Below are 25219 nucleotides of genomic sequence, written 5' to 3' on the forward strand. Positions count from 1 at the left end.
CAATTGGTCTAATGTCTGTAAAAATGTAAAAGAAACAGTCTGATTTCCTCTTTTGTGTGGCTTATGTTTGATCTGCTAAACAAAGTAGCATTAACAGCCTAGAAGTGAATCTAGAACTGGGCGTTTAAAATGGTTTCAAAGGTTTAATATACATTTTGAAGACTAAAGCGTGCTGTACAGTACAGTAGGTAAACAGCTGCTTCTAATAATAGTTACGCTCATACAGTATATTTTATGTATGTAAAAGGAATACCTTATTTATTCCACTAAATGACAAGACCCGACATCCTAAGAAATGAAACCAATTCTTCATCGCGGATTAACCTTTTAAAATAAACGAATATTTAGCATTATAAGCACGGTGAGCGATGAGTGCGCACCTCTCAAACATTCATGTTTCTCACACCGTAGCTGCCTGCTTTGCTCAATCCTGTATGTTCCGGCCAGAGTTAAATATCGTCTTGTTTGAAAGCAATGATTTGTGTTCGCCCAGCACAGTTAAAAATGAAAAACCGAGGGGTTCCACTGAATCAATCAGCGGTTGTGAAGACAAGCTGAACTGAAAGAGCCAAGGCAAGGGATACATAAGAAGGAGAGACTGAAAGAGGACGAAAAAAATCTTACCTCTCGCCATTGGTCGAGGCTGTAGTTTGATGCAACATCCTGTGGGTAAGATCTGCTGCAGACGCTTAGAGAGAGAAACGGACTCTATGCCCTGCCTATGGTGCTTTCCCCAGTTTCTTTCAGTCATCGATGGGGCTGCACTGGGAAAGCATCACCGCTATAAAGTCAGCTGGAGGATTCTAACTACAGCAAAACATCTCATTCTCGCATTCACATGGTTTCACCGCAAAACGCTGAGTCCTGCGCTTTTTTTTTGTAATGTCAACATAATTGCCTGTTTAGTTTTCTATTTTTTTTTTACATTGGTTAAGGCTCGGATAATGCTTTGATTATTTTTTTTTTGCAAATGAAGTGTTTTCCTTTTTTTTGTTCCAGTGATGATTTTTGTTCCCCCACACAAAAATGAAAAATACTAAAAAGGAACTGTAACAGAAATTAAGGTTCAGATCTTCCCTTTTCTAAGAACAAAAAAACAGAAATAAAACTACCTTAGTCTCAGCAGGAAAAGCAGAATCAAATATTGCGGAATATTATTGGATTTAAACATTTATTTCAAGCTTTAAAAAAAATCATAAGACCGGTCTAAGCATCCGCCGGCGTCTCGCAAGCACAGCTGAAGCGTGTTAGAAAGATAGCAGACTAGTGGAGAAGTCAGGTGGATACCTGAGCTAGTGTAGGACTTTGGTGATTTGAATTCACTTGGTTTTTGGATTAGACATTTTCCCTGTGCTGGATTCTTCGTCTGCCTAGAAAATGGATTTGCGACTGAGTTTCTTCTTTTGCTTTCTCGCCACTCCGATTGTCGGGGAAAACACAAGCGGTAAAGCCCGGAGTTGTTCGGATGTCCGACAGTTTTACAGCGGCAAGGGCTTTCACTTGGTCGGAGTCCCCCAGACTGAAATATCGGGTAAGATCTACGCTCACGCTACTATAGAGTACATTTACTGAGATTCCTCTTATAACACGTCGCCTGAGCATCAATCATATAGTGTAAGACTAGCTGTAACTTGTGCGTGCATGGCGATCGTGTTTTGTACACTCATTTAATGATTTCCCACGACAGTTCAAAGAAGAATACAGTACATACTGTATATACAGTATCTAACCTTATGAAGTAACTATTCCTTTCCCGCTATTAAAAGGAAAGCATGTACTGAAGAGTTACGAATTCAATGCAATAGCCTTTAGTTGCTAAACAGAATACTGTATCTATCTCTACTTTCGTCCCATTCGTACTGGATATTTGTTGACTACATTTGGTGTTTCGGAAAGGATGTATAAATAATCGAGACGCGTGGCGCCACCCATATATATTGAGCAGTTTTTTTGAATATATATATATGCTAAAGAAATCAGGCGGGGATATGAATCTAAATCGCTTATAAACAAACTGGAGTCATAACTACTGTAGCTCCAAAGTGCCATTGATCCGAAAGATGTGCTGTTTTTTTTTCTTTGAAGTTTATACCACACTTAAAACTCTTAAGATCGAAAGCTTTTGAAGTAAAAGATTTGCTTTATTCTATGTAATTACCCTTTCGACTGAAAACATTCCTTAAAACAGGAGGACTAGTACAAATCATGAATATACTGCGGAATACAGATTGTATCCTTTAAAGAAAGCAGTTATGATTTATGCACAAATTTAAAGTATTTTATTTACATTCTCACGCTTAGTTGGAAGATGAAAACGCCAGGCTTGGTCTTGCTCCCCTGGAAGACCTTGTGTTGAATATTTGCAACAATATGAAGCATTCAAGGTGGACTGTATCTTACTGAGAAAGAATCTAAGCTCGGGTCTCGCTGGCTCAATAACTCGAATTGCGTGCTGAAAAACGTTGCACGTTTACATTATCTGAAGTCTTAAGTTAGTCATTTAGCAGTTGCGTTTTTTTTCGCCTAAAGCTTCACACCAGACCTCTTCATAAACGCCTGTTTGCAATGACCTTTTGCTAGTCTATTATTAATACCAGTGTAATGTCAAATTTAGCCACCCACTCAGATGTTACGACCTGCAGTCTCGGAATATAAACATTCAAGAAATGTATCTTGGAACAGAGTACGGTAGTTCTGAAAGACGTGCTTTTTAACTGGAACATGTTTTAGTCTTATAGTGCGGAAAACAATGTAACTTTATTTTGAGGATAATATAATTACAAATAACTATTAATATTTGGTTAAAACACAGAATGCTTGTATTAAATCATATACTTTCGTTCACCAAAAATACTGCTTAAGCTATTTATGCAATAGAGTACTGTAGCAATAGTTGTTTGGTTTGAATCTTCCACCAGAATGTCCTGTCTTTGTTAAATCAAGACTATTATAGGAGTTGTAGGAAGGAAGATATAATAATATAATGGATGTTGTCCTCCTGTCAAAATGTTCTTTAGATATTAAATGCAACAGAATTTGATGCCTGATAATCCTCTGTCAAAATGTCCTATTTAGCAAGTGGAACGTTGTGGCAACACATGACAGCTGTTGATCTTTCATTTTTTTCTACCTTAGCTATTGAACGGATTAGGGTAGCATATTTGTGTCTTTTTCTGTATGTGCATGGTATTAATGCTGCAACGTCTTGCACGCGTAATCAACTGGCACAGTTTTTCGACTTTTTGTAAAGCCGATAGTAAAGTTAAGGCAAGTAATTCAAATGTTTAGAATGTTTAGGCCTCTGTAACGCAAAATGGACTTCGATGCTATTTCTGTATATTTGTATTGTTTATACAGGCACGACGAACTGTGAGATATTGTACACTTACTGTATGAGTGTGTACACATTTCTATATTTTGGAAGTCACACAGAAAAATGATAAAATCACCAGTGTATGATAGTGTTCATCCATTATTAATAAATCATCCTCCTATATATTTACTATGATACACTGTTTTCCAAGTCTTTATGTGGTTGCTTGTATCTGGTACCCTACTGTAGAATTGATTGCAGTCTTCTTCGTGTTTCTCTGTATTTTACTGTAAGTGACCATAAACGTCCAAAAAAGCATTAATGCTTTGATATAAACTATATATGACGACTTTACCTTCTAGGATCAAGGGTATCCCTGTGTTAAAAAAAAGATTTCTTCGATTGGTCCGAATCTTCCGTCGAGATGGCCTTTTGGCATTTTGGGAAGTCTCATACAGTACTGTATGCTATGCCTTGACTCCAGCGAGTCATTGTCCTGAACAATATCTGCGTGCCAGTAAGACCTAAGAATGTTTATGTCTGTAAATCTGTGTACAGTATTTGACCAATTTGTTTACATGTACTTAATTCCGTTAATGTTCAATTCCTAACTGCGGGGGCGTTCTAATCTTACACTGTATTTAACTTCACTGAGTTGTCGAGAAAAAAAAAACATTACGCAGGTGAAACTACAAAACACTGGGTTTCACAGTAAAAGATAAAGACTTCTGGATTTTTAAAATTTTCATATAAAATATGCCTGCCACTGTAGTACTTTAACTGAAACAAAGTGCAGTGCTCCGCAACCCTCTCGAGGAAAAGCGGACTGAAACTGGATGGATGCAGTATTATGTTCTAAAAATAAAACACCTGCTTCTCTTCCACACTTTGGACGCAATTTTGATGCCCTCTGGGAATCTGTAAGGGGAAAATCGAGCATGCGCAGTGTACAAGGTTGGAAAAATTGACGAGGAATCAGAAATTTATGTTACTGTACACGTTCAGCTCATTGCTAAGTCATCCGAATCAGTTTAATAGAATATGTGGTGATAAATGAGAATTACAAAGGTTGAAAGATGTCTTAAACACTCTTAAGCTTACTGCACTGATACCAACTTAGTATATTATATTGTATATTCAATATTCAATATTCCATCATACTGTACACTGTCCACAGTGCCCACAAAAAAATTACAAAGCGCAAGAATTGCTGCTTTGACATGTTTTGGTTCACTTTATAACCATCATGAACTCATAGGTTAATTTAGGCACTTAGGGTTTAGTCATTAGGAGGTGCACTACAAACCTTCTTACTGTACTAATTATCCAATGATACTATGAAGTGAACTAGTAAAATTGTACTTGGCATCATTGAGAGGGTGATGTATGGATGAAGTACTGTGCTGTTAAGCAAATCTTTTTTTTTTGTCTGCTGTCACGATTCAGATTGTATAAAAAGCTTATGTATAAGGTGCAAGGAAAGAAAAATGCAGTTTTTAATAAGAGGGATATTTTTTCATTTTAATTTCTTCTTATTAGGAGTATTTTAGTGGTTCATTAATAAAAAAAGTTTCTCTTTAGAGGCTAATATGGATTTTCTCTAAACAATTTTCTGATCTGTACTTAAATATAACTGTTTTACTAATAGCAGTTCCATTGTATTTTATATTTAACATATACATTTTTAAAAATTCATGGAGAGCTGACAAATGTGTTAATTGCTTAAACCCAGCCCTCATGTACTGTAACCTGGCAATGGTTTCTTTACCCTTGCCTAATTTAACCTCCAAAAAGAGCATTTTTATCTTTTGGTTATTTTTGTCATTAGAGTCTTGAGATTTCATCACATATTTAGTGTAAATTAGAAACAAAGCGTGCACTTTGACAAAAATCTTATTGTTTTTAACAGTTTATGTTTAAAACAACATACCAAAATTCACAAAGGGAATGGAACATTTTCACATAGAACATGCAGATTTCTTGATTTGATAGAGGTTTGATGGAGAAAGAGATAATAAAGATCAACCCTTTTATCAATACAGCCAATACATGTTTCAGCCATTTTTCACTATAATAATAATAATAATTAATAATAATTGCTTATACTTATATAGCGCTTTTCTGGACACTCCACTCAAAACGCTTTACAGGTAATAGGGATCCCCTCCACCACCACCAATGTGCAGCATCCATGCAAGCTTTTCACAGAAGAAGCAGCTTTCACTGCCTTATCAGTGATATCTTAAAAAAGCTGTCATAGAACAGCCTTTCTAAAGTGTAAGTACATTAATCAAAGTACTGTTTTAAATACAATATTTAGGTCCACCACAGCACTTGCAAGAACAAAGATCTCCAGTTTGTCATTTTGATATTTGATCAAGAAGTTTGTTTGTGTATTTAATTTGCCACATAATGCAAAACACTGCACATAATTTGCAGTCGCTCTGAGGAAAGACTTGTAATCGGTGTGATGCCCTAATGTGATGTAAAACCATTATTTACTGTATGGGTGGCGTAGTCTCATCAGAGTCTTTTAACACTGAAAAGGTTTCTTTCAGTGAAGATATTCAGGATGCCTCTCTACACCCTGTTGTGACCAATAGCCAGTTGCCTGTGCCCTTAATGATTGGGAGGATTGGAGGCGCTTTGTGCAAGTGATGTATTCATGTTGGCCCTGTATGATCATGAACCGCTACCCTAGATTCACTGATCACTGATAATATTTGATCAAAATCACTGATTATGTTTACAGAGGGTCATTCTCCATGGGTAACATCTGGCCATTACCTGTTTTGAACTCTGGCAAAGCCATTGGAGTGCCTTTGTAAAGAATCACCATACATGATTGCAGTCATCATCAGGTCTTAAACAGAGCCAGTATATCTGCTCTTAAATACAGTATATTCTTAACCTGTTTGGAGTAGACATTGATTCTTAGTCTGTTTTAATGGATGATAATGCTAATTCTTATTGAGCCAGACTGTTTGGAGATGCCTATTGTCGAAGAAAACTCATTGCTCAGGTTAGATGTGTTTCAGCAGAGTCCTTTATTCATTCACATGGAGATGATATAATTATACAGATATGAGAGAAGCCTCTGATGACAGTCACAGGCAGTGGTTTTTATACAGCAAGTTCTGTAGTTCTAGCTCATTCTAAATTTCCATATTAGGAGTTGTGTTTCTCTACAAATTCTTTGTAATTGGCCACTTTATTCTTATGAAATGAAATTCACCTTTTGCTTGGTGAAAAGGATGTATGCAGATAGAAGGTGTGAAATTTAGCTAAACATCCTGTGGTTATAAAATTAGCATCAAAAGATTAAATAATGTGCCTGCAATTTATTCTTTCATACTGTTGCTAGGTAAAAAAGGCATGTTAGCAAAGACAAATAGTTACTATCTTGTACATATAAGAAAGGTAAATGCCACAATTCATCCTCAGTATGCACTGTACAGAATGCATACATAGTATACTGTACTGTATAGGAGCTTGAATTTCACAGACTGGTAGCACTGAACAGATTTTCACTTCACTGTACTGTGCATGTTTTCTGTGTAGTGTTTAACAGTAACTGTGAATTGCTCAGTGTGATAGTCACACTCAGTCATTACCATTACATGCCCAGCACCTACTGTACATAGACAAAGAGCATATATCCCATCATTAGGTTAGTCACCTGATTTGAAGAATCTCTTTGAACATCAATCCCTATTTCTATTTTTTCTTCTTTTTCTAGATTCAAGACAATACTCCAAAGTATTTATCTAAGCTCATTACTTTTGTCAGTGTGTAGTATTATTTATGGTAAACATAAATAAGGAGACTAAAATTTATGAACCATAACATTCAGCAATAAACTCCTTAAACCAAGGAGCATTGAAGTACAGTAAAAGAGGACATAGAACAATGTGAAACATAAAACTTACCTAATGTGTGAATACTACATACAATAGACATTTCGGGAATAAGCGTTTTGTTATTATTATCACTTGATGATGGGAAGAATGAGGAAACTGTGATGCATTAATAATTCAGGATGCTTAATCGAATTTGTTAAACATTTTAATCAGCCACTAGAATCAGTGCCAACGAAGGTCTCCTTGAAGCCCCCACATACTCAAAACCCCTAATCTATTAAGCATTAAAAATTAAAAGAAAATGTCGTAAGTTGTCAATGTCATTCTCTTTCTCTGTTTTTCTTCTTATAAGTACTCCATATATTAGAGTTTCTACTAATAAATTCTCTGGAGATCGTTTCTTGTAGCCTCCAGACCGAAGCTTAATAGATGGCATTTTTTAGACTCTGATGCTGCTACTGTTGTAATAAAAAAAATCTTATTAGCCAATGCCAACTGAAAGCATTGTTAATTTGCATTATTGAAAGCTAGTTGACTGCACTGAAAAGGAGATTATGATGACTTATTTTAAGAAAAGGCTTATTATAGTCAATCAAATTGAAGCAATGAAAACATACATGTCCTGCAAACCTTTAAATGGTCCTCATAAAATATTGAAGCCTGACATCATATTTTATTTATCCTTTGGCGCAATACGTTTCAAATTGAGGAGAGATTTCTGGTTTTTAAAGGAAGACATAAAAGCACTATGTGCTTTTGTCTTCCTGACTGTACGTTTTTTGTTTTACCCAAAGCAACATTATCATTAAACATTTGATATAACTCATTTTAAAATAATAGCAGGGCAATATGCCACCGCTTATTGTCTGTAGGTATCTTCTGTATGCCCTTCATAAGACATGAGAAGCAAGTCTTTATGGTTCAGAAATATAATATTCTATCATTATACAGTAGCTCAGGTAGACCCTACTCTTACATGCACTAGCAAGAATTTGTTTTGAAAAACGTGGCCTCAATAACACTACAAACAGATGAGTGCTGCGATTTATCAGGAATGGACACTAAATTTAACCACCATCTATTGATGACTGTTATATACTGCCATTGATAACGTTTGGATTCTGGAGTTTGACTGCAGTAGAATATAAAGTATGCACAGTATATATGGAATGTATAGTAAATAATGTGCACTGACGATGGTGAGTTATCACATTAACACAGAGTTAATGTGGCAAGGAAAATACACTCAGGTGATGTTCCAACAGGGGAGCGCTAACCTCCAAATACATTTCTTTATTATATACCAACGCTGTCCGTTGTTTTAAAATTTGTCTCTCTGACAAGACCTGTTGCAAGCACAGTGAATGACAGTAGAGTGAGTTCAGTAACATCATTGCAGCCCTGCAGTTTCCTGTTAACTTATACAGTGTTGTGCTGAGAGGTGAGAGAGCCCTGGCCAACTGATTCCAACCATAGCCCTGTGGTGCTCTGCCAACTGGTTGGCACTATTTATGGGATTTTGGTCTCAGTTGACTTGCCATTCAAGTTATTTGGACCAAGTTACAAAAAATAATTTTCTGAATTAAGCATAGTGCACTATGTTTAAAAGTAGTGAAATTACATTATTTAGAAAAAAAGTTTTAAGATGTAAGAATTTTTTTGTAACACATCATCACTTTAGGACCCTATGACCCTACATATGTCTGGTATGTAGAGGCTAATAGCATCTATTTGGGATTAATAAAGTGACTATGCACACAATGGTGAAAGAACGCTTTGTAGAAAAGAGAACTTTCAGGAATGTATGGAGCTTTTGCTCAGTCTGACATTTTGGCAAACAGGTAAAACAATTCCTCATTGTCTTCTATTACTTCCTGCCTTATTGATAAACAATCTAATCACAATAAGTAACAACAACCCTCCAATGCAGTAAGTAGCCCTGACCCTGGAAAGGATAACTATGACACAGTTAAGAAGTTGAACTACTATTGACTGGGGTCTTTTGTTTCTATCTGAATATCTGTTCAATAACACCTAATTGCTTGACAGAGCACACTGGCTTTATAAGGTATAATTAAAAATGTACCCCCTCCCCTTTTAGAAGCACCTGAGTCCTTCTACCAGTTAAACTAATTATACACCTTATGTTACCAGAAAAGTAGCCCTGCTGGGTGCTTTTTTATATACCAGGTTGCCTCACCAGTGATTAGCCAACACTGATTTTTGTAAACAGAAGACTCTTCGACAGGTAAGAGGCTTGCTTACAGTTAGTGCTTTCTCTAAATAAGCGTACTTTCTAATCTATCAGAAATTAACTCTGCAGGGCTCAAGTATCAGTGTTGCTGTATGATTTTTTCATATGTATTTGTCTCGTCCAAATTGTTGAAGTCACTCATCTCAGTGCCTTTAACATACCATGCTCATATGCAGAGAACATAAAGCAGACCACAGATTGTTTGATGTGTTTTAAAAGCATGCTCCAGCTCAACATGCACACCCCTCAGAACTCAATATTCATTAAGGCGTGGCATCACTTATAACTCCAGGGTGGCATCGCTGTGTGACCATGTGTTCTTTTTCCATGTGCTTTTTACTGTATGTGACACTGAGGTAAAAACACAATCGGTTAAAGCAGTGGTGTGACAGAACTGTGGAAAGGTTCCTCAAGAGATGGGCCTGGGCCATAATTCTGACAGTTTTCTTTTCTGCTTGTGATCTAAAAGATTGAGTTTGTATGTTTTGCTGACAAAATGAAACTTATTTTAGACAGTTTTATCCCCAGAGGGCTACAGCCTGCTCATTACTTTATAAGAATACTTTTGAACTTAAACCTACAGTATATAGCCTAAAAAATAACTTGCCTCACATGTGCCATTTTGGCAGCAAAAGGGTCTGAGTCATAAATAGGTACAGTACATAGCCTGAAATGTATTAGATTATACTGTTGTGATTTTTTTTCTTTTCCCTCCCAGTTATTGGTGTTGTATGTCTGCATAAAAATGGAAATGCAGTTTCTTTTATGAAATCCTCTCCATTCATGGTTTTGCATGAGCCTTTATTTGTAGTTATGCACATGTACCCAAGTTGATAAGGCAAGGCGCAGATAGAAAACAAGAAGCAAATGTAAATTCTCCGAACATTAAATCACATCTACATCTATTCTTTCACGCATGTTCTATATTTAGAGTATATTTTAAAATGTGCCTCTTAACATTTTAAAAGAAGTGATAACTTGAAATTTCTGTTTAACTGGTATTAAGGTACAGTACAAATGACGCACAAGTTTATTTTTTGCCTCAAGGGACAGCAAACAAGATGAAATCATTTCAAGAGATTTACGTCAGCTATGCTTTAACGTATGTTGAACCCGTCTTTCTTTTTTTAATCCAATTGAGGTGCACAGAGATGCTCTGAAATGTTTTTCCTGGTGTATTTTGACCATTTAGGCTTTTCTTCATTTACAGTATAAGATGTTTTTTTTAATCAGAAATGTCATTGTTCTGCACCTGTGTCATACAGTACATTGATCAGCTGCAAAAATCGGATTCTGATACCTGGTCTTTTCTGTGCATTCAAAAGGTTGGGTTTAAAAAAACAGTGGGAGAGAGAAGGGGTGTCTCTGTGCCAGGGCCATAGATCAACTCAGGCTTCATATGAAGTTAATTGGATTTACAGTGTGATTTGATCAATCAATGAATGGTTCATAGGTGCTGTGGGGCTGGTGACAGGATGATAGAATAGGTTTGTACCTGATCCCAAAGGCAATTGTTATTGTAATTTACAGGTTGAGGTAAGATGGGACATGGTGTCTTTTTTCCTGTGAACTTCATTCTCACAAAATGAGGAGAATTGCTTTGACTCATAATCACTGGCATTCAGCACATCTTTTTCTTAAAGCCCTTCAAACAATTTTGCTTGAATTCTTCTGACAGTGCTGGCTCAAGTAGGACCGTTCCTAATATCCTCGGCAATATATTCTGGTTTCCCTGGAACACCTCGTACATAAAAAGTTGTGCCGTTATGGGTTTATTATTATAATTCCATTGTCATCTGTTTGCTTTTCCTTTTTATTGATCCTGTTTTTTTTTACAAAACCTGAATTTATAATAGGTTAGACTCTGTTCTCATTTTCTTAGAAAGAACAGTCATGTTGTCTTAGAGGCAGATCAGTGTCTTTTCTCAGACATGACAGTGTTAAGGTTCTTAGGGGCAGAGACAGAGTTTAGCTTATTTTGAAAGAGCTCATGTCTGGAAGATATTGCCCTTGTTCTAGGCACATCCCTTCAATACATTCTGTGTCAAGACTGAGGAACTTTGATGTCAGATGTTATGGCTGTACCTCAGTTTAAAAAAAATGGAATGTGACCGATATCTTTGAAAAAATATACAAATCACAGGAGATAAGAGATAGTGGTACAGTACGTTGTTGTTTTTGTAAATTTCAAAATATTGCAGTCTACATACAGTACCTTGAAGATTATAAAGGCTTATAGAGGATAAACAATAAAGCCCAGTTAAATTAATAATAAAATATCTGTTGAATGGACCTTTAATTTAAGAACGATACTACATGTCTAACATCAATAATAAGAGAAGTAATGGCAAATAAGTATGAATTAATTTAACTGTAATTGATTTGTCATATAATTTAAGAAACAAAACTACTTTTAATTGAGATTTTAGAAGTACTGTAGGTTTGCAAAAATCATAATGTGTTAAACCAGAAATTATCAAAAGGTTTTTTAATTATGTTTTTTTTTTAATGATTCATCCAATAAGCTGTTAACACATGGCTTAGAGTTTGGAAAATTACTTTACAGACATAAATAAATGTCTGGTAATCATTTCTATATGTTCTATATGAATCTGCTGTGTTTCCTGTGGATGGTGTAGGCATTGACTATTTGAAAATATTGCTATCAAGATGTTTTCAACTTAATCAAAGATAAGAAATAGTATTCTTTCAATTATTACTTAGTTGATAACTGAAGTTTTTTATTTGTCATTATGTTTCCCTATTTCCTCTTACATGACTTGATCTCATACTTTGTCAAATTACATTTATTCTGGTTTATTTTTAAATTCTGACCTGTCCATTTTTTAATTCTGTCAATGTCCATTTTTGTGTGCAGTTTGTGAGTGTACAGCAACCGGCATATAATGATCATATATGTCTTCTTACTTCACATTTTTCTAGACATTATAAAATGACAGGACATAAGACTATTGAATTGAATATACAGAGAAATTTGAGATGCGTCATAATGTAACTGATAATTATAAGAAGAAAAAGCCCTTTTGACAGATAAAATCACTTCATAGAATTTGCAATTCTTTGTTTCAACATATTGTATATAGTGTGTTCTTTGTTGTGTCTGGATAGACCACAGTGCTACGCACAGTTCCCAGCAGCACTCATTTGTGAGTGCGACATACAGTAGTTGTTGTTGAGGGTTCAGGTGGAAACCACTTTGCTCATGATGCTTTGGAACATTCTGGTGATCTACATTTACTGGCACAGTTAGCTGACCTGAACTGTGGCCATTTTAAAAAAGGGCTTTCAAAAGATGGTTTTGGTGGACTAAAGGTGGTTTGTGGTATTGTATACAGTAGTGTTAAGAACAGACAGGTTATAAATGGAAATACCAGAAAAATGGCAGTTACAGTATATATATATATTCTTCTCTTTGGTACATTTTTCTACAAATACCCTTAATGTTATATTTTGTAGTAATGTTTTTTTTCTGTGTTTATGTGATGGCAATTGCAAAGTCACGCACTACCAACATCTGAATCTGCGGGCTTCAGAATGTATTCCTTGTTTGATATTCAAAGAACAAGTAATATAAATGAGGCACAGTTTAACAGGAGCTTTTTCATTCAAGTCTCTTATGTGCAGGTTGGAGCTTGAACATTGGTAACTTAGGACTCAGGGAAGTTGCTGTTCAATTAATACATTGCTAGTCAATAGCATGTCTGACATTTAGATTTTTGGAAATTTAGTGTATTGAATAATTTACGTGGACTATTGGCAGCAATTCTCTTTCTCCTCAATATTAATTGAGGTTTCAGAGCAATTACAGATGAATCAGCTTGCAAAGAATTGCAATTGGAAATTAGTTTAATTAATGGCAGCTATGGGGTGAACACTGTCTCATTGCCTATAAATACAATGAGTGCTGCAGTGAGTGATAACTCTGCGAGTCAGAAAATCTGATTACACTTGATTAGAACATTAACATACTGTACCTACTAAAACTGGAGCATTATGACACAAGGTATATTAAAGGTATACTAAAATACCGATGAATCGTCATTGTCTTTCAAATTTAATCTGTAAAAACAGATTATCAGTCAAAGAAATCATGCAGTCATTTTAAGATCAAGTGAATTTACTCTAGATGCCTTTGTATGAGATGGATATCTAAATAATGATACTAGGCAGTTTCTTAAAATTTGGTAAGAGGCATTAAAGATGCAACAAATCAGAATTTAATGAAAGCATTTGTTGTGTTTGTAATGCCTCTCACAGAAAAAATGCACAGCAAAATTATGATTATTTTGAATTTTAAAAATGCCAGTATAATGGCCATATAATAATATACGTACTAACTACTATCTTTGCTTCCATTGATTGCTTTGGGTCTTCAGCTTTGGCCATGGTTTGAAAAGATCATCACTTGAGAGTCTTCATGCTCATTCATTCTTATTTATTCACTTTACCTGCATGTTCTGAATGCAGCTGTTTGCGTTTCTTAATGGGTGATGGAAGGGAGCTGCAACTGTAGTTCTGTAATACTGATGTTCCTGATATAAAATTGGGTGGCATGGTTGCTTGCCTGTATGTGCAGCCGCCTCACAGCTCCCATTTCTTGGGCTCAGTACTGTCAGGTATCTGTCTGTGTGCGTAGCTTTCATGATAATCCATGTAGGTTTTTGTCAGGTGCTCTCATTTCCTCCCAACATTCAAAGACATGCTGACTGTTCTAAAGTCCCCCTTTCTCTTGAGCCCCTCAATGCAGTGGTGTCCCATCCAGTGGAGAATTGGTCATTTGCTGTCAGTTGAGCCTTGTGCCCAAGGTTTCTGGGATAGGTTTCAACTTGCTGAGGTGATATAAAATGCATTTCTGGGAACTAGTTGTTTGGTAAACTGTGAAATAATACCACCTAGTAAATAAAAAAGCTGTAATTTCTCATGAGTCACATTAGAATAGCATACTGTAAACACAGGAAGTGGTGCAATGGAAAGGAATATGCAATTAGTTTGATTGGCAGTAACTTGCTAATCCCAGAAATTTACCAGCTTCTTCTTGAAGTTCCCCTTCATGTCACATTCCACCGTTCCACCTCATGTCTAATTTGTTTGAGCACCCACATCTCTTTGAGTTCAGTTTTCCTAGTTTCAGTGCTAATATACTTTCTCTTCACAGACATTTGTGTCCTAGCTTCTGTGCGAGTCAAATGATAGTGAAAACAGACCGTATTGACCCATTCTTGTTTGCATGAGTTGATTTCAGACAATCCCAGAAGAGACAGTTCATAGTGTCATTCACAGCAAACTGTGATTACACTGTAGTTGTCTGCACTCTTAATCCCTGTGTAAACATCATGCTGTTAAGAATGTCTGATCTACTTGTAGGCCTCCAATACTGTTAACTTCTGCTGGGTCAGTTTACAGTGGAGACAGGCCTCAATGAGACCAGGATTACTGTAGGATTAAAAGTGAAATCTTATCCCAAACCATGATGTGTGTATATATACAGTAGGTCCTGTGCACCTGCTTCCTCACCATTTAGTTTACTGTAAATATTTCATTTTGGTATACACATTATTTCCTATAATTTCATACGAGGGGTTCCAAATGGCATTTACTGTACATGTGCAATATGTTTGTAAAGAATTAATAGAATGTTATCATTGTACTGTATTACTAACAGGCCCCACCTGTCAATTGGATGTTAATAACAAAAAACTAACAATATCCTGAGCCATACAACAAACCAAAGGATATGAAAGAGTTATTTAGTAATTCTTTTCTGTTTAGAACATTAGTCATATGTTGACAGATGGTTTATAGAAGTTTACTAACAAATACAAACATAAAATGTTACTAATGGAACCCTATTAGTAAAGCCTCTCTAGCTGTGGCAGTGTTTTTCTTTTGTTTTGGTCTCTGCAGAGGGAAAACAGTGAAGTGAGAGAGGTTGACAGAGCGCCTTACAATTCAGTGAAGAGCAGACTCTTTCATTGTGCTGTTAGTTTTACCAGACCCACCATAAGGAACACAGTGACACCTGGCATAGGAAGTGGCCAATGAAAGGGTTGTAGGCATTTACATTGACCCTTCATTATCCTACTCTAAGCAGGGTGAGTGAAAAGACCAGTAAAAATGACAGGCTGGAAAATGTAGAATTTTAAATCAAGCACTGTGATTTTAAGATCATACGAAGTCCTTTTTGTAATGTGTTCATAAAAACTGACTGTGCAAGCATACGGAAATTCAGTTAAAATAACCTGTCGGAGCATGACATTTCTGTCAGATAGAGATGATCATGAAAGGGACTTGAGGGGAAACAATTTTAATCCTGAAAAGAACTTATATAATCAACCCAATTGACTAAAGGTTTCATGTCGATTTCAAATTCCTGATGCTCACCTTCAAGGCTCTGCATGGCTTGGCACCTCAGTACCTGTCTGAGCTACTCTCGTAGTTCAGGTGGGTACAGTAGCTGCGTCAGCATGCGTAGGCACCAAAGCAACAAGGAAAGGTATATTCCATGTTGAAAAGAGAAGAAAGGAAACACAACATTTCGGCTGTGGAACCTTCTTCGGGTGTGACACATTATACATCAGCATGTAGTGATAAAATATCTTGGAAAGACCAAAGCTCAGCCACAAGTCTTTTTTTATTATTAAAGGGTGAAGTATTTACCTCCATACATCCTCACTGACCTGCCATTAAAGATTTAATCTTTGTCCATATGGGCCACAAATACAAACTAATCACATCATCTAGTGGTTTATCTGTTGTCCCCAGTGCAGAAAATGCAATAGGGAATGTGGAACTCCACAACATTATAATGACAAGTAAGCTACAAAGTACAAAAAAAATAGAACACTCTGACTACAGCTTTGAAGCTGAGCAATTGAGAATATATGAAAATATCAGCTATTTGAAAGGAAGTTGTGTTCACAACGTGGTCTGTTTCACAAGATGGAGGAATGGTAGATAAAAGAGTTTGCTTAAAAAACAATGTTAGTTCTTCCATTATATTAATTATCAGTCTTTGTAAAATTAAGATGCGCCAAATCCTTTTAAAAATATGGGTGGTGTTTTGGTATGGAAATGTGTTCATACTCTCTGGGTGGTTTTCGTTCCGTAGTGGTGAACTTCAAATAAAGTAATACTATACTTGCTGGTTTTTAACTTGTCACCTGACCAATGATCTTCTTCCAGCTGGTCAGGTGATGATGCATGCCAGGTCATTATCCATGGGTTCTGGGGAACAAAGTTGGGGCAAGGACCTCCCATAATGCCTGCACCTGTTGCTTTGCTCCAAGTCTACTGTACTGTACAGTGCCCCAACGTTCCAGGTAATAGAGAATTCCCACACAGGCACACAGGTTTTTCTCATGCTCGCTTGACTTAACCAAAGGGCCCTCACTGGGAGGAGGTGGCAATAGCAAAAGCCAGCTTGATCCAGAAGGTTGCTACTTGTAAACAGAGTGTTTTCCCTCCAGAGGCCAGTTATTTCTAGTAATGATCTGGCAGGTGAAATCCCTAGGATCTTACAGTAGAAGATGATTACAAGGTTAACTTTCTCCAGCCCCTGGCAGCCCAGGTAGTGTGATCAGGGAAAGAAAAATAGTGATTCAGGCGTCTTATCAGAGCCACTGAACGTGAGCATGCCCGCCATCCTAAAAACCTTAAACCCAAATACTATACCTTGTTTAAGAAAGTACCTGCTGCCTACTGCAATTGAGATTTTATATTGTTTATCATAACACATCTCAAGTTACGGATATGTCCATACAGTATTAATAATAATAAAATGTTCACTTCAAATAGAAAAGTGCTATCAGTTAGGGAAACCAGAATGTGAAAGGTGATTAATAAAATATATTTAAATGATGAAACTCTTATTACAGTTTATAGACGATTGTAATTTTGGATTGAGGTTGGAATCAAAGAGCTCTGTATCTCAAAGTATTACTTTTTAGTTCAAGATCACTTGTTTCCTGCCAATCTGAGGTCAAGAAATATTAGATTATTAATATTACATATTAGATTAGTCTACTTCTAATAAGATCACGATGGCCTGAATGTAATCTTTTCCCTGCGATATGTAATCTTCTTTGCTTTAATAATAATTTATACTTTATTTTTTATGTTGATTTTTAGCATACTTTTTCGTCAGACTCTTATTTGTCTGTTAAAAACACTTAGCTGCATGTTCAAGAAGGAGAGGTGATGTAAATCCTAGAAATCAATTAAAACATTTAAGTGATAAAACATTTGCAATAGCATCTTTTCTACTTTATTATGAAAACAAATAGATCCTCATATACTGTAATAACACTGGCAACTGAAAGAACAGTAGAGTGCATATCCTGTACTCTAGTCCTTGAGCATTCCTGGAATGTGTACAGTAGATTTGTCTGAGTTTGTCCTAAATTGATCAAGTGTCTTTTGACTAAGTAGACAGCCTTTGTACCAGATTGTCAGCATTTATCCAGTCACTGTTTTCAATCATAAACTGAGAACCTTTAGCAGTTTTCTTTTAATGTGTACCTCATAAATAATGTCTTTGTACAAGTGCTTATCATCATATTCATTTGATTCCTAATTTTAGGATCTGAAAAATAAAAAATGAAGAAGTAGATTTGTTTTGTCATCTTTTCAAAACCAATTTAAGTTTTGAAATGTGGTCTGTGCCTTTCTGTGTGTTTTGCAGTGTCTGCTGTTTTTTTTTCTTGAGACTGTAGTTTGCATTTCATTTTCTACAACGCAAACAAATCAACATCAAAGCTTTATATTTATATAACAAAATAATAGATGTTAAAGAAAAGTCTTGCCTAGGCATGCATTGTAAAGCATTGAAAAGTAAGAGCTAGGATTATTTTACCCTGAATAAATACAATTTTTGCAATACTTTTTTTGTTGAGGAGCAAAAGAGAAGTTTGACGTGTACTTTCTTTAAAGTGGGAACATACAATACTACCATATTTACAGAAATTTTGCTGTTTTTTACACGCTTTGTGAATGATATTTAGGTTTAAGACAATACTTCTGTCTCCAAACAAAGTGTATGTATTTTTTTTAGGGTTTTCTGTTCTTTTGTAATGAAAAATAGAATAGCATTTAAAACAAAGGTTTCAGGCTTGCTGTATTGTTTCAAAGCTATTCTAGTTTTCATAGAAATTGGTCTATGTATTAAGAAGAGAGCCTTCGGGGAAACACAATTGTATTAAATCAAAAACTGTAGCTAAACATCCCTTTTTGGACTAAAGGGCTAATGGTTGCAACTACAAAAGAATAAAAATCAGGTCTTATTCATAATTCACATTATGGAAATACAAAACTACAAAATGTAACTGAAGCCCACTTTCAAAAGAACTTCACTTTCCTAATGTTTTTCCTTCTGTTTTGTTATACGTTTAAATTTCTAAAGATGAGTTATCTTTATGACTAATACTGTATGTCTAATAGATTACTAATATGATTGATCTTTCCAACACTAGTGGTACTTAGATATGCCCAACTTTGTTCTAGAGTCCTATGATGATCTCACACAAGTCATATACTGTACCTTTTATTTATACTGTATATTGAAAGTCTGTTTTTCCTTGCATTTCAGGGTTATCTCTTGCATTGCATGGTGTTCTGTCAGAAGTATATATACTGTATATACAGTAGCTTTGTAATCACATGTCTAACATTAGAATGCTTTTAAATGATTTTGCTTTTAAAACGGAAACAGGACATAAGTGTACTCTAGTTTGAAGTAAGTGCCTGGAAAGTATTTCTTAATACTCCATTTCTAAAATAGCAGCACAGATATTGTGTCTCTCTTGGAAAAAAGATGGTAAAATTGGGCTAATGAAAGAAAAAAGGATAGTGAGGTTTTTCTCAGACTGCTCAGCTAGGATACTGGATACTGTGTCTCTGTCTCTCTTTCTGTCTCTTCCTCTCATGCCCCCTCCCTTCTCTAGCCATGCTCATGAATATTTTACACCACTTAAACAAACTGCTATGTTCCAGAGAGGGAGACAGGGGCCGATGGAGAATTCCTCAGCATTACAATTTTTCTATGTATTTTTTTTATTTTTAGCTTGGTTTACTGGCTTGGTGTGCACAAAGATTTTGGACTGCAGGTTGTGTTAAAAGCTGATTGCTCTAAATTTTTCATGTCACAAGCACCTCTCCTTTTGGACAGAATTTTGCTCTTGTATCAGACAGCACTTTGCCCCCCATTGTTCATTTCTTTTTTTCTTCCTTTTCTTTTTCTGTACTCTCCCTATCTGGTTGGCCTTTAAATGTGTCTGTATAACACGATCTGTCCAGAAGAGAGAAAAATAAAGCCATTGTCAACATTAGCATGAAATAGAGCTTACTTGCTTTAAGGTTTTGCACCAGCTGAATTTGTTTTATTTATTGCTTAGTGTAAAAAATTAGTTGTTGCTTCAGCCTAAAATTGCCAACACTTGCTGTATTTCAAAGAGGTATAAAGTACCGGTAATATTTCCAATGGGAAGCAGAAGAGCCAGAAGAGGTGATGCTATCATCAAAAGAAAACAAATGAGTGTGGGGAAAAATGGAACAAAGCTTTTTTGCAAAAGTGGCTAGATCATTTTTTACTACATGAAACTGTTACAATGCAGTTTTTGTTCGTATTGTAACTAATTCTTAAGAGACAGGGTTATACAGGGAAAATGAGCTAAAGAATTTCAGTCAAATCTGCTGTAGGAAAAACAAGATGGAAAGCAGTTTTTAAATTAGTTGGGTCCTGGCGACAGAGCAAGTTTCATGAACCAAATGCGTTTTGGCGGACTTGCAGATCACCTGTGATAAAATGTAGTTGGAATGCATCTCGCATTGCATGAATTTGTCGCATAAAATGAACTGGAATTGAGATGACATTGATTCATTCATCTTCATCATTTAATTTAGAGTAAATGCTTGCCGACTCTTTCTGAGGTTTTAGAACAAAGTTGTTGGTTTTGGTCGTTTCTTCAAATGTGGATTTTAAAGTGATTAATTGATTTGCTACCGTGAAAATTTTGCTTGATCAAAACAGCCAACTATTTTTAACATGTTGTACAAGTTGTACTTTGTCATACTTCTGAGCTCATTTTTTATTTCCAAAATATGCATCACAGTTTTCGCAGTCACATCATCCCAGAGATGTAATATTTCATCTCATTGGCAGATTTACAGCTTCACATAACTTAATAACATTTTGTTTCTTATCAGAGATCTCAAGTATGCAAATATGATTCTTTTGTTTGGCAGCAGGGTATTGGCAGATTAGATTTTATGACCTGTATTTAAAGTGTATTCAGCAGCAAATGATATCTGTTTTGGTACATCAAGTTCTGAGCTGAAAGAACAACAGAAACCACTGCAAACCACGCAGAGACACACAATAGCTTATAGACCAAGAATAAAAAGAAACAGTTGAAATCTTAAGCATCTATGAGAATGACTATTAAAGTAATAGACCCTGACCATGGCAGTGGTGCTCTCAGACAGCACTCTCAAGAACAACTACAGATAGAACTGCTTGACCGCTTCTTCCTGACTTGTGAGAAACGAGCTCTGATGAACGCTCTTAGAGAGTGGCAGGCTCACTGGAGTACTCATTGCCATCAGCGGCACTGGAGAAAGTAGCACGTCAGTCAAGCTATTATGGAGACTGGGTGAGTGGAGATGATATGTGGAGAGAGATAGAAGGCTGACAGCAAAGGTGCAGTTCAAGGTTCCCCTTCCCTCCTTAAAAAACACAATGGTTGCCTCCCATTAATCATTTCTACTAATTCACTAGAGAAGCACAGTAGCATCAGAAATGATGGAATTTAAGCCTCTTTAGAAATCTGCTTTTCCCACTCCAAATTCATTGGACTTATTTTTATGCCAAATTAAATAGAAGCTCCACTGCTCCATCTCCGCTAAACTGAGAAGAAAATAAAGGAAGAAAAAAAAATAATACTGACATAAAGGCAAGGTTCCGCTGTAACAGAAGCTCCTTGATATAACACAACCTGTTTTTTTTAATGAAATATAGCCAAGTAGTTTATGATGATTCTTGGAATTAAATCCTGCCAGCAATCCACTTGATTTTTAAGAAGTGAGAAGTGAAGGTAATCGTGAAATTGTGAAACAATTTGTGATCGATCATTGTGAAACAGTTTAATTAGCTAAATCTTAATGTATTGATCTTATCAAATGTGTTTGCATCAAAGCACAATCTGATGTCCTCTTTATGTCTAGATAAAGATTCCAAACAGTGGTGCTAATGACTCCAATCCAGCATCCTGAACACGTTATTTAGCCTCAGCCTGGGTTTTCCACTTCCAAGTTGAAGTGAAAGTTAATCTTTATGCCTGTATGACTCTGCAGCCTCGACCCAACAAGGCCATATTATCCGCAAATTCAAATGAGGCCAGTATATTTTGTTTTGTTTTAAGAGACTCTGACCTTAGTTGTGCTGAAAAAATCTGTGTACTAATATATATATATCTGCAATTGTTGGGTCCTGTAGGTTTTTTTTATCTGTGTTAAACTACTGACATTTAGCAGCAATTAATGTACTCAGCTGAATATTCTAATTTTTATGTTTGCTTATATTATTGCACTAATGAGTTTGATTGCTGTATGATAAAAAAATTTTCTAGGGATCACGTCTGTGTGGCCATCTGATCAAGGAAAGTCAAAATGGCATGCAATGATACTAAGAATTAATAACTTCTTAATCGCTCTATATACATCTTAGAGCTGCATGTATTAAATTCCATTGGGAGTTCTAACCATTTTCCCTTGCCATTCTTGTCAGCTGATCTAGCTTCTGGCTTACCAACCATTCTAAAAGTTTATATTTAACAGACAGGCGCAGTAATTACAGCTGATAGATCCATAGACACCACTGGACCAACAATGTGCACTGCTATTTGGAGTGTGAAACCAACCATAGAGTTAACATGTTTATAGTGATGCTGACAAAATATGTGAACGTTGGGGCTCCTGTGTTTTGTGCTAAGAATATAACAAGATTAAGTAGGTTTTAGTGTCTTTTATTCTTGGGATTACAAATGCAACTCTCTGTTTTAGTTGTTTATAACAAAGAATCTTATACAAAAATGATAGAATAGAGTAATGTGTATAAATTTAAGGCCAACATATTAGGGGGGTTTATAAAGTGAATTTAGGTCAGAGATGGAGGACTTTGACACAGAAAATAATTAGTATATAGCAATTGAAATGTCATGGTGCTCAAATAGGAAATTGCACAAGAAATCTGGTCCAATTAGTTTTGAGATGGAATTAATATAATGTGCAGTCACTCACCCCACTCACTGACATACTGAAGAAGATGAAAGTTATAAATATCTCTTGGCTTGACCTAGTCTCAGTTTCTTCCTCCTTCAAAACAAAAGAAGTCCCAATAGGTTTTTAAATCAATCTTGTCTTATCTTCTTAACATGCCAACTGTTGCATCCCATCAGTGTGGCAGAATGTAACATCTAGTTATGGCCAATGCATAATTAGCCTTGGCCTAGATAGGAGGAAAGTCTCATTTTGAGCCAGGGCTGTCCATCACTGGTTGAGAGAAAGAAACATCACAAGAAAACAAAAAGAACTGTACAAGGGCTTGGAATATTTTTAAGATTTCCACAATTTGTGGCTGACAGTGACACAGCTGTGCTGCAAACACGATCATTAATCTTGCCAAACTACTAAAAGCACTGTATGTTTACTGTAGGATTAGGGAGTTTTTAAGACATTACCTTTACAGAGAATTTCAAGATCGTAATCCTATTTTAAGCCAAAAGGGCCCCAGAGATCTTGCTCAACAAATTTACGGCATACTGACAACAGTCTTTTCTCAGCCTGCATTCCTTGACTGAAACATTTTATAGACCTAGCGAGGGAACCAAAAATGAAAACAAAATTACAACAAAATAACGAAAATGGCAGTACCTTTAATTGTTTGGTTTATTACAGTATATTAAACTATGTTACTTTTTGTTTTCTGAGCAGGAGCTGTAGATAATTTCAATGATTTCAATCAACAATTTCACTATAATTTATACATTTATAAATTTATAATTTGTAGTAAGCTATTTAGGTATTAAATTAATCATCAGTAGGACTCTCTGTTCTCATTGAATATGTTTTTCAAGGCCTTCAATGATTTTGACTTCTAAACACATTTTGATAGAACTGGGTATTCCCCTTAAATGTTTTAATTTGTTGGAATTTTTTGTTGTATTTAGGTTACCCACAATGTCTTAAATGTGTATTGGTGTCTGATAAATATTGATACAGCCCCAAAGCACCTGTTCAACTGCAAGGGGGTTTAAGGCTAGTGTCAGTTTATGTATGCATTTGAAAGGTGTGAGACAAATATCTGTGTGTAGGATTTTTTGTAGCTACTGAGTCTGTAATAAAATGTACGCTCTGTGGAAAGCTCTCAATCAGTCAACGAGTACCCATTCAACATGTGATTTTAAGCCAGTTTGATCCTTGGCACATACTGTACATTAGGAAAATCTAATGAACATCATTTTTTTAGACAATATAGGTCAAAGCAAAAGTTGTTGTTTCATTCCAGTATGACCTAGCAAAAAGGTGTTTATACAGTATGTTCAGTTGTCTGATTTTAAATTGGGTGATTAAAATCAAATAACCTTTGACAAATCCCAACTGCTCTTTGTTTCTTTATTCTGAACTTTCAATATACAAATTTATATTTTATACCTATCATCATGATGATAGTACAGTATGATCAAACCTTCTCTAGCCCTGTAATCTCTCCTCTTGTACACAAAATTGTGGTAAGACACAGTAAGTATGAAAGCCTGAGCTACACAGTGTAGATTTGACATGATTTAAATTAGGCTAAAAGGATAAAAACTGGATGAAGAGGAGCCTTCAATGAGATAGCCTGGTCCCTTATCCCCTTATTGGAAAATAGATCATTTCTAATTCCACAAGGTCCAGCCTTTAAAAGCCAAAAGTAATTGAGTCTAAAATTCAGTCGGAGTTTGAATACATTTCCCAATGTGTTCTTTTTGAGCCTTAAATTGTACCCTATTGATGGAAGTCTTCGAAACAGTCAGCCAGGGGGGAAACTAGTGTGTAGAGGGGAGCCTTTTTGCAGTTGCGTGGTAACCTGCATAAACCTGTATAATGTCAGTATTTAAACTCTGGGAGTCCATTTGAGAGTCTCATTTTATCTTATGAAGGCGATCCAACACAGAGGAAGCTTTTGTCCGGCTTGTGTATGGGCTGGATTCCCAGGAACTAATTCCCAGCTCTGTAGTCAGGACACAGCCTGCGCCACTCATACCATACCCAGCTGACCAAAAGGCATGACGTCTCCAACTGATTGCACTCCGTGCTCCATTTTAACGACACTGCAGGACACAAACAATTGAAGGAAGCTTTGTCATCATGCTTTCATATGCCATCCTGTTTTTGCCGAGTCCTTTCGCTTTCCAAAATGATTTTGATTGACATCATACTTTTGTGCTCTTCTGCAAAATGTCTTTGTGCAGTTCTGTGGTAGGTGAATATCTTTTGCTCGGTGAAAATGACACATTTATACCTAAATTGTGGTTCATGATAATTCTGCAATGTTTCCAAGCAGATATTGTAAGAACTTGCAGGAATGTCACCGGTTGTTGTATGATATTTAAGCATTAATTTCCCTTAGGTTTGCTGACAGTGGAATGAAAGCGTTTAGCACTATAAGCATGTACTGAAGAGAGTGGTAACAGCTGAAATGTTTAACTTGTACACTTGAGTTCTTCATTGCTTTTACCA

The 25219-nt window shown here is 35.9% G+C and overlaps 1 protein-coding gene across 2 annotated transcripts in view; it reads left to right on the top strand.

Moving 5' to 3' along the window:
* Window positions 1-686: 686 nt before the first annotated feature.
* The window catches only part of gpc1a (glypican 1a), an 87822-nt gene continuing 63289 nt past the window's right edge, over window positions 687-25219 (top strand). The window contains exon 1 of one of the 2 annotated variants that reach the window (XM_006637749.3): window positions 687-1531. In XM_006637749.3, the coding sequence (XP_006637812.1) occupies window positions 1378-1531 (154 nt within the window). In that variant the 5' untranslated portion in view covers window positions 687-1377. Of the gene's footprint in view, window positions 1532-24821; window positions 24959-25219 lie in introns of those variants that run through there. The other variant, XM_015361140.2, reaches the window with a different exon arrangement.

This window comes from Lepisosteus oculatus, chromosome 13 (genome assembly GCF_040954835.1).
Source record: "Lepisosteus oculatus isolate fLepOcu1 chromosome 13, fLepOcu1.hap2, whole genome shotgun sequence".
NCBI lineage: Eukaryota > Metazoa > Chordata > Actinopteri > Semionotiformes > Lepisosteidae > Lepisosteus > Lepisosteus oculatus.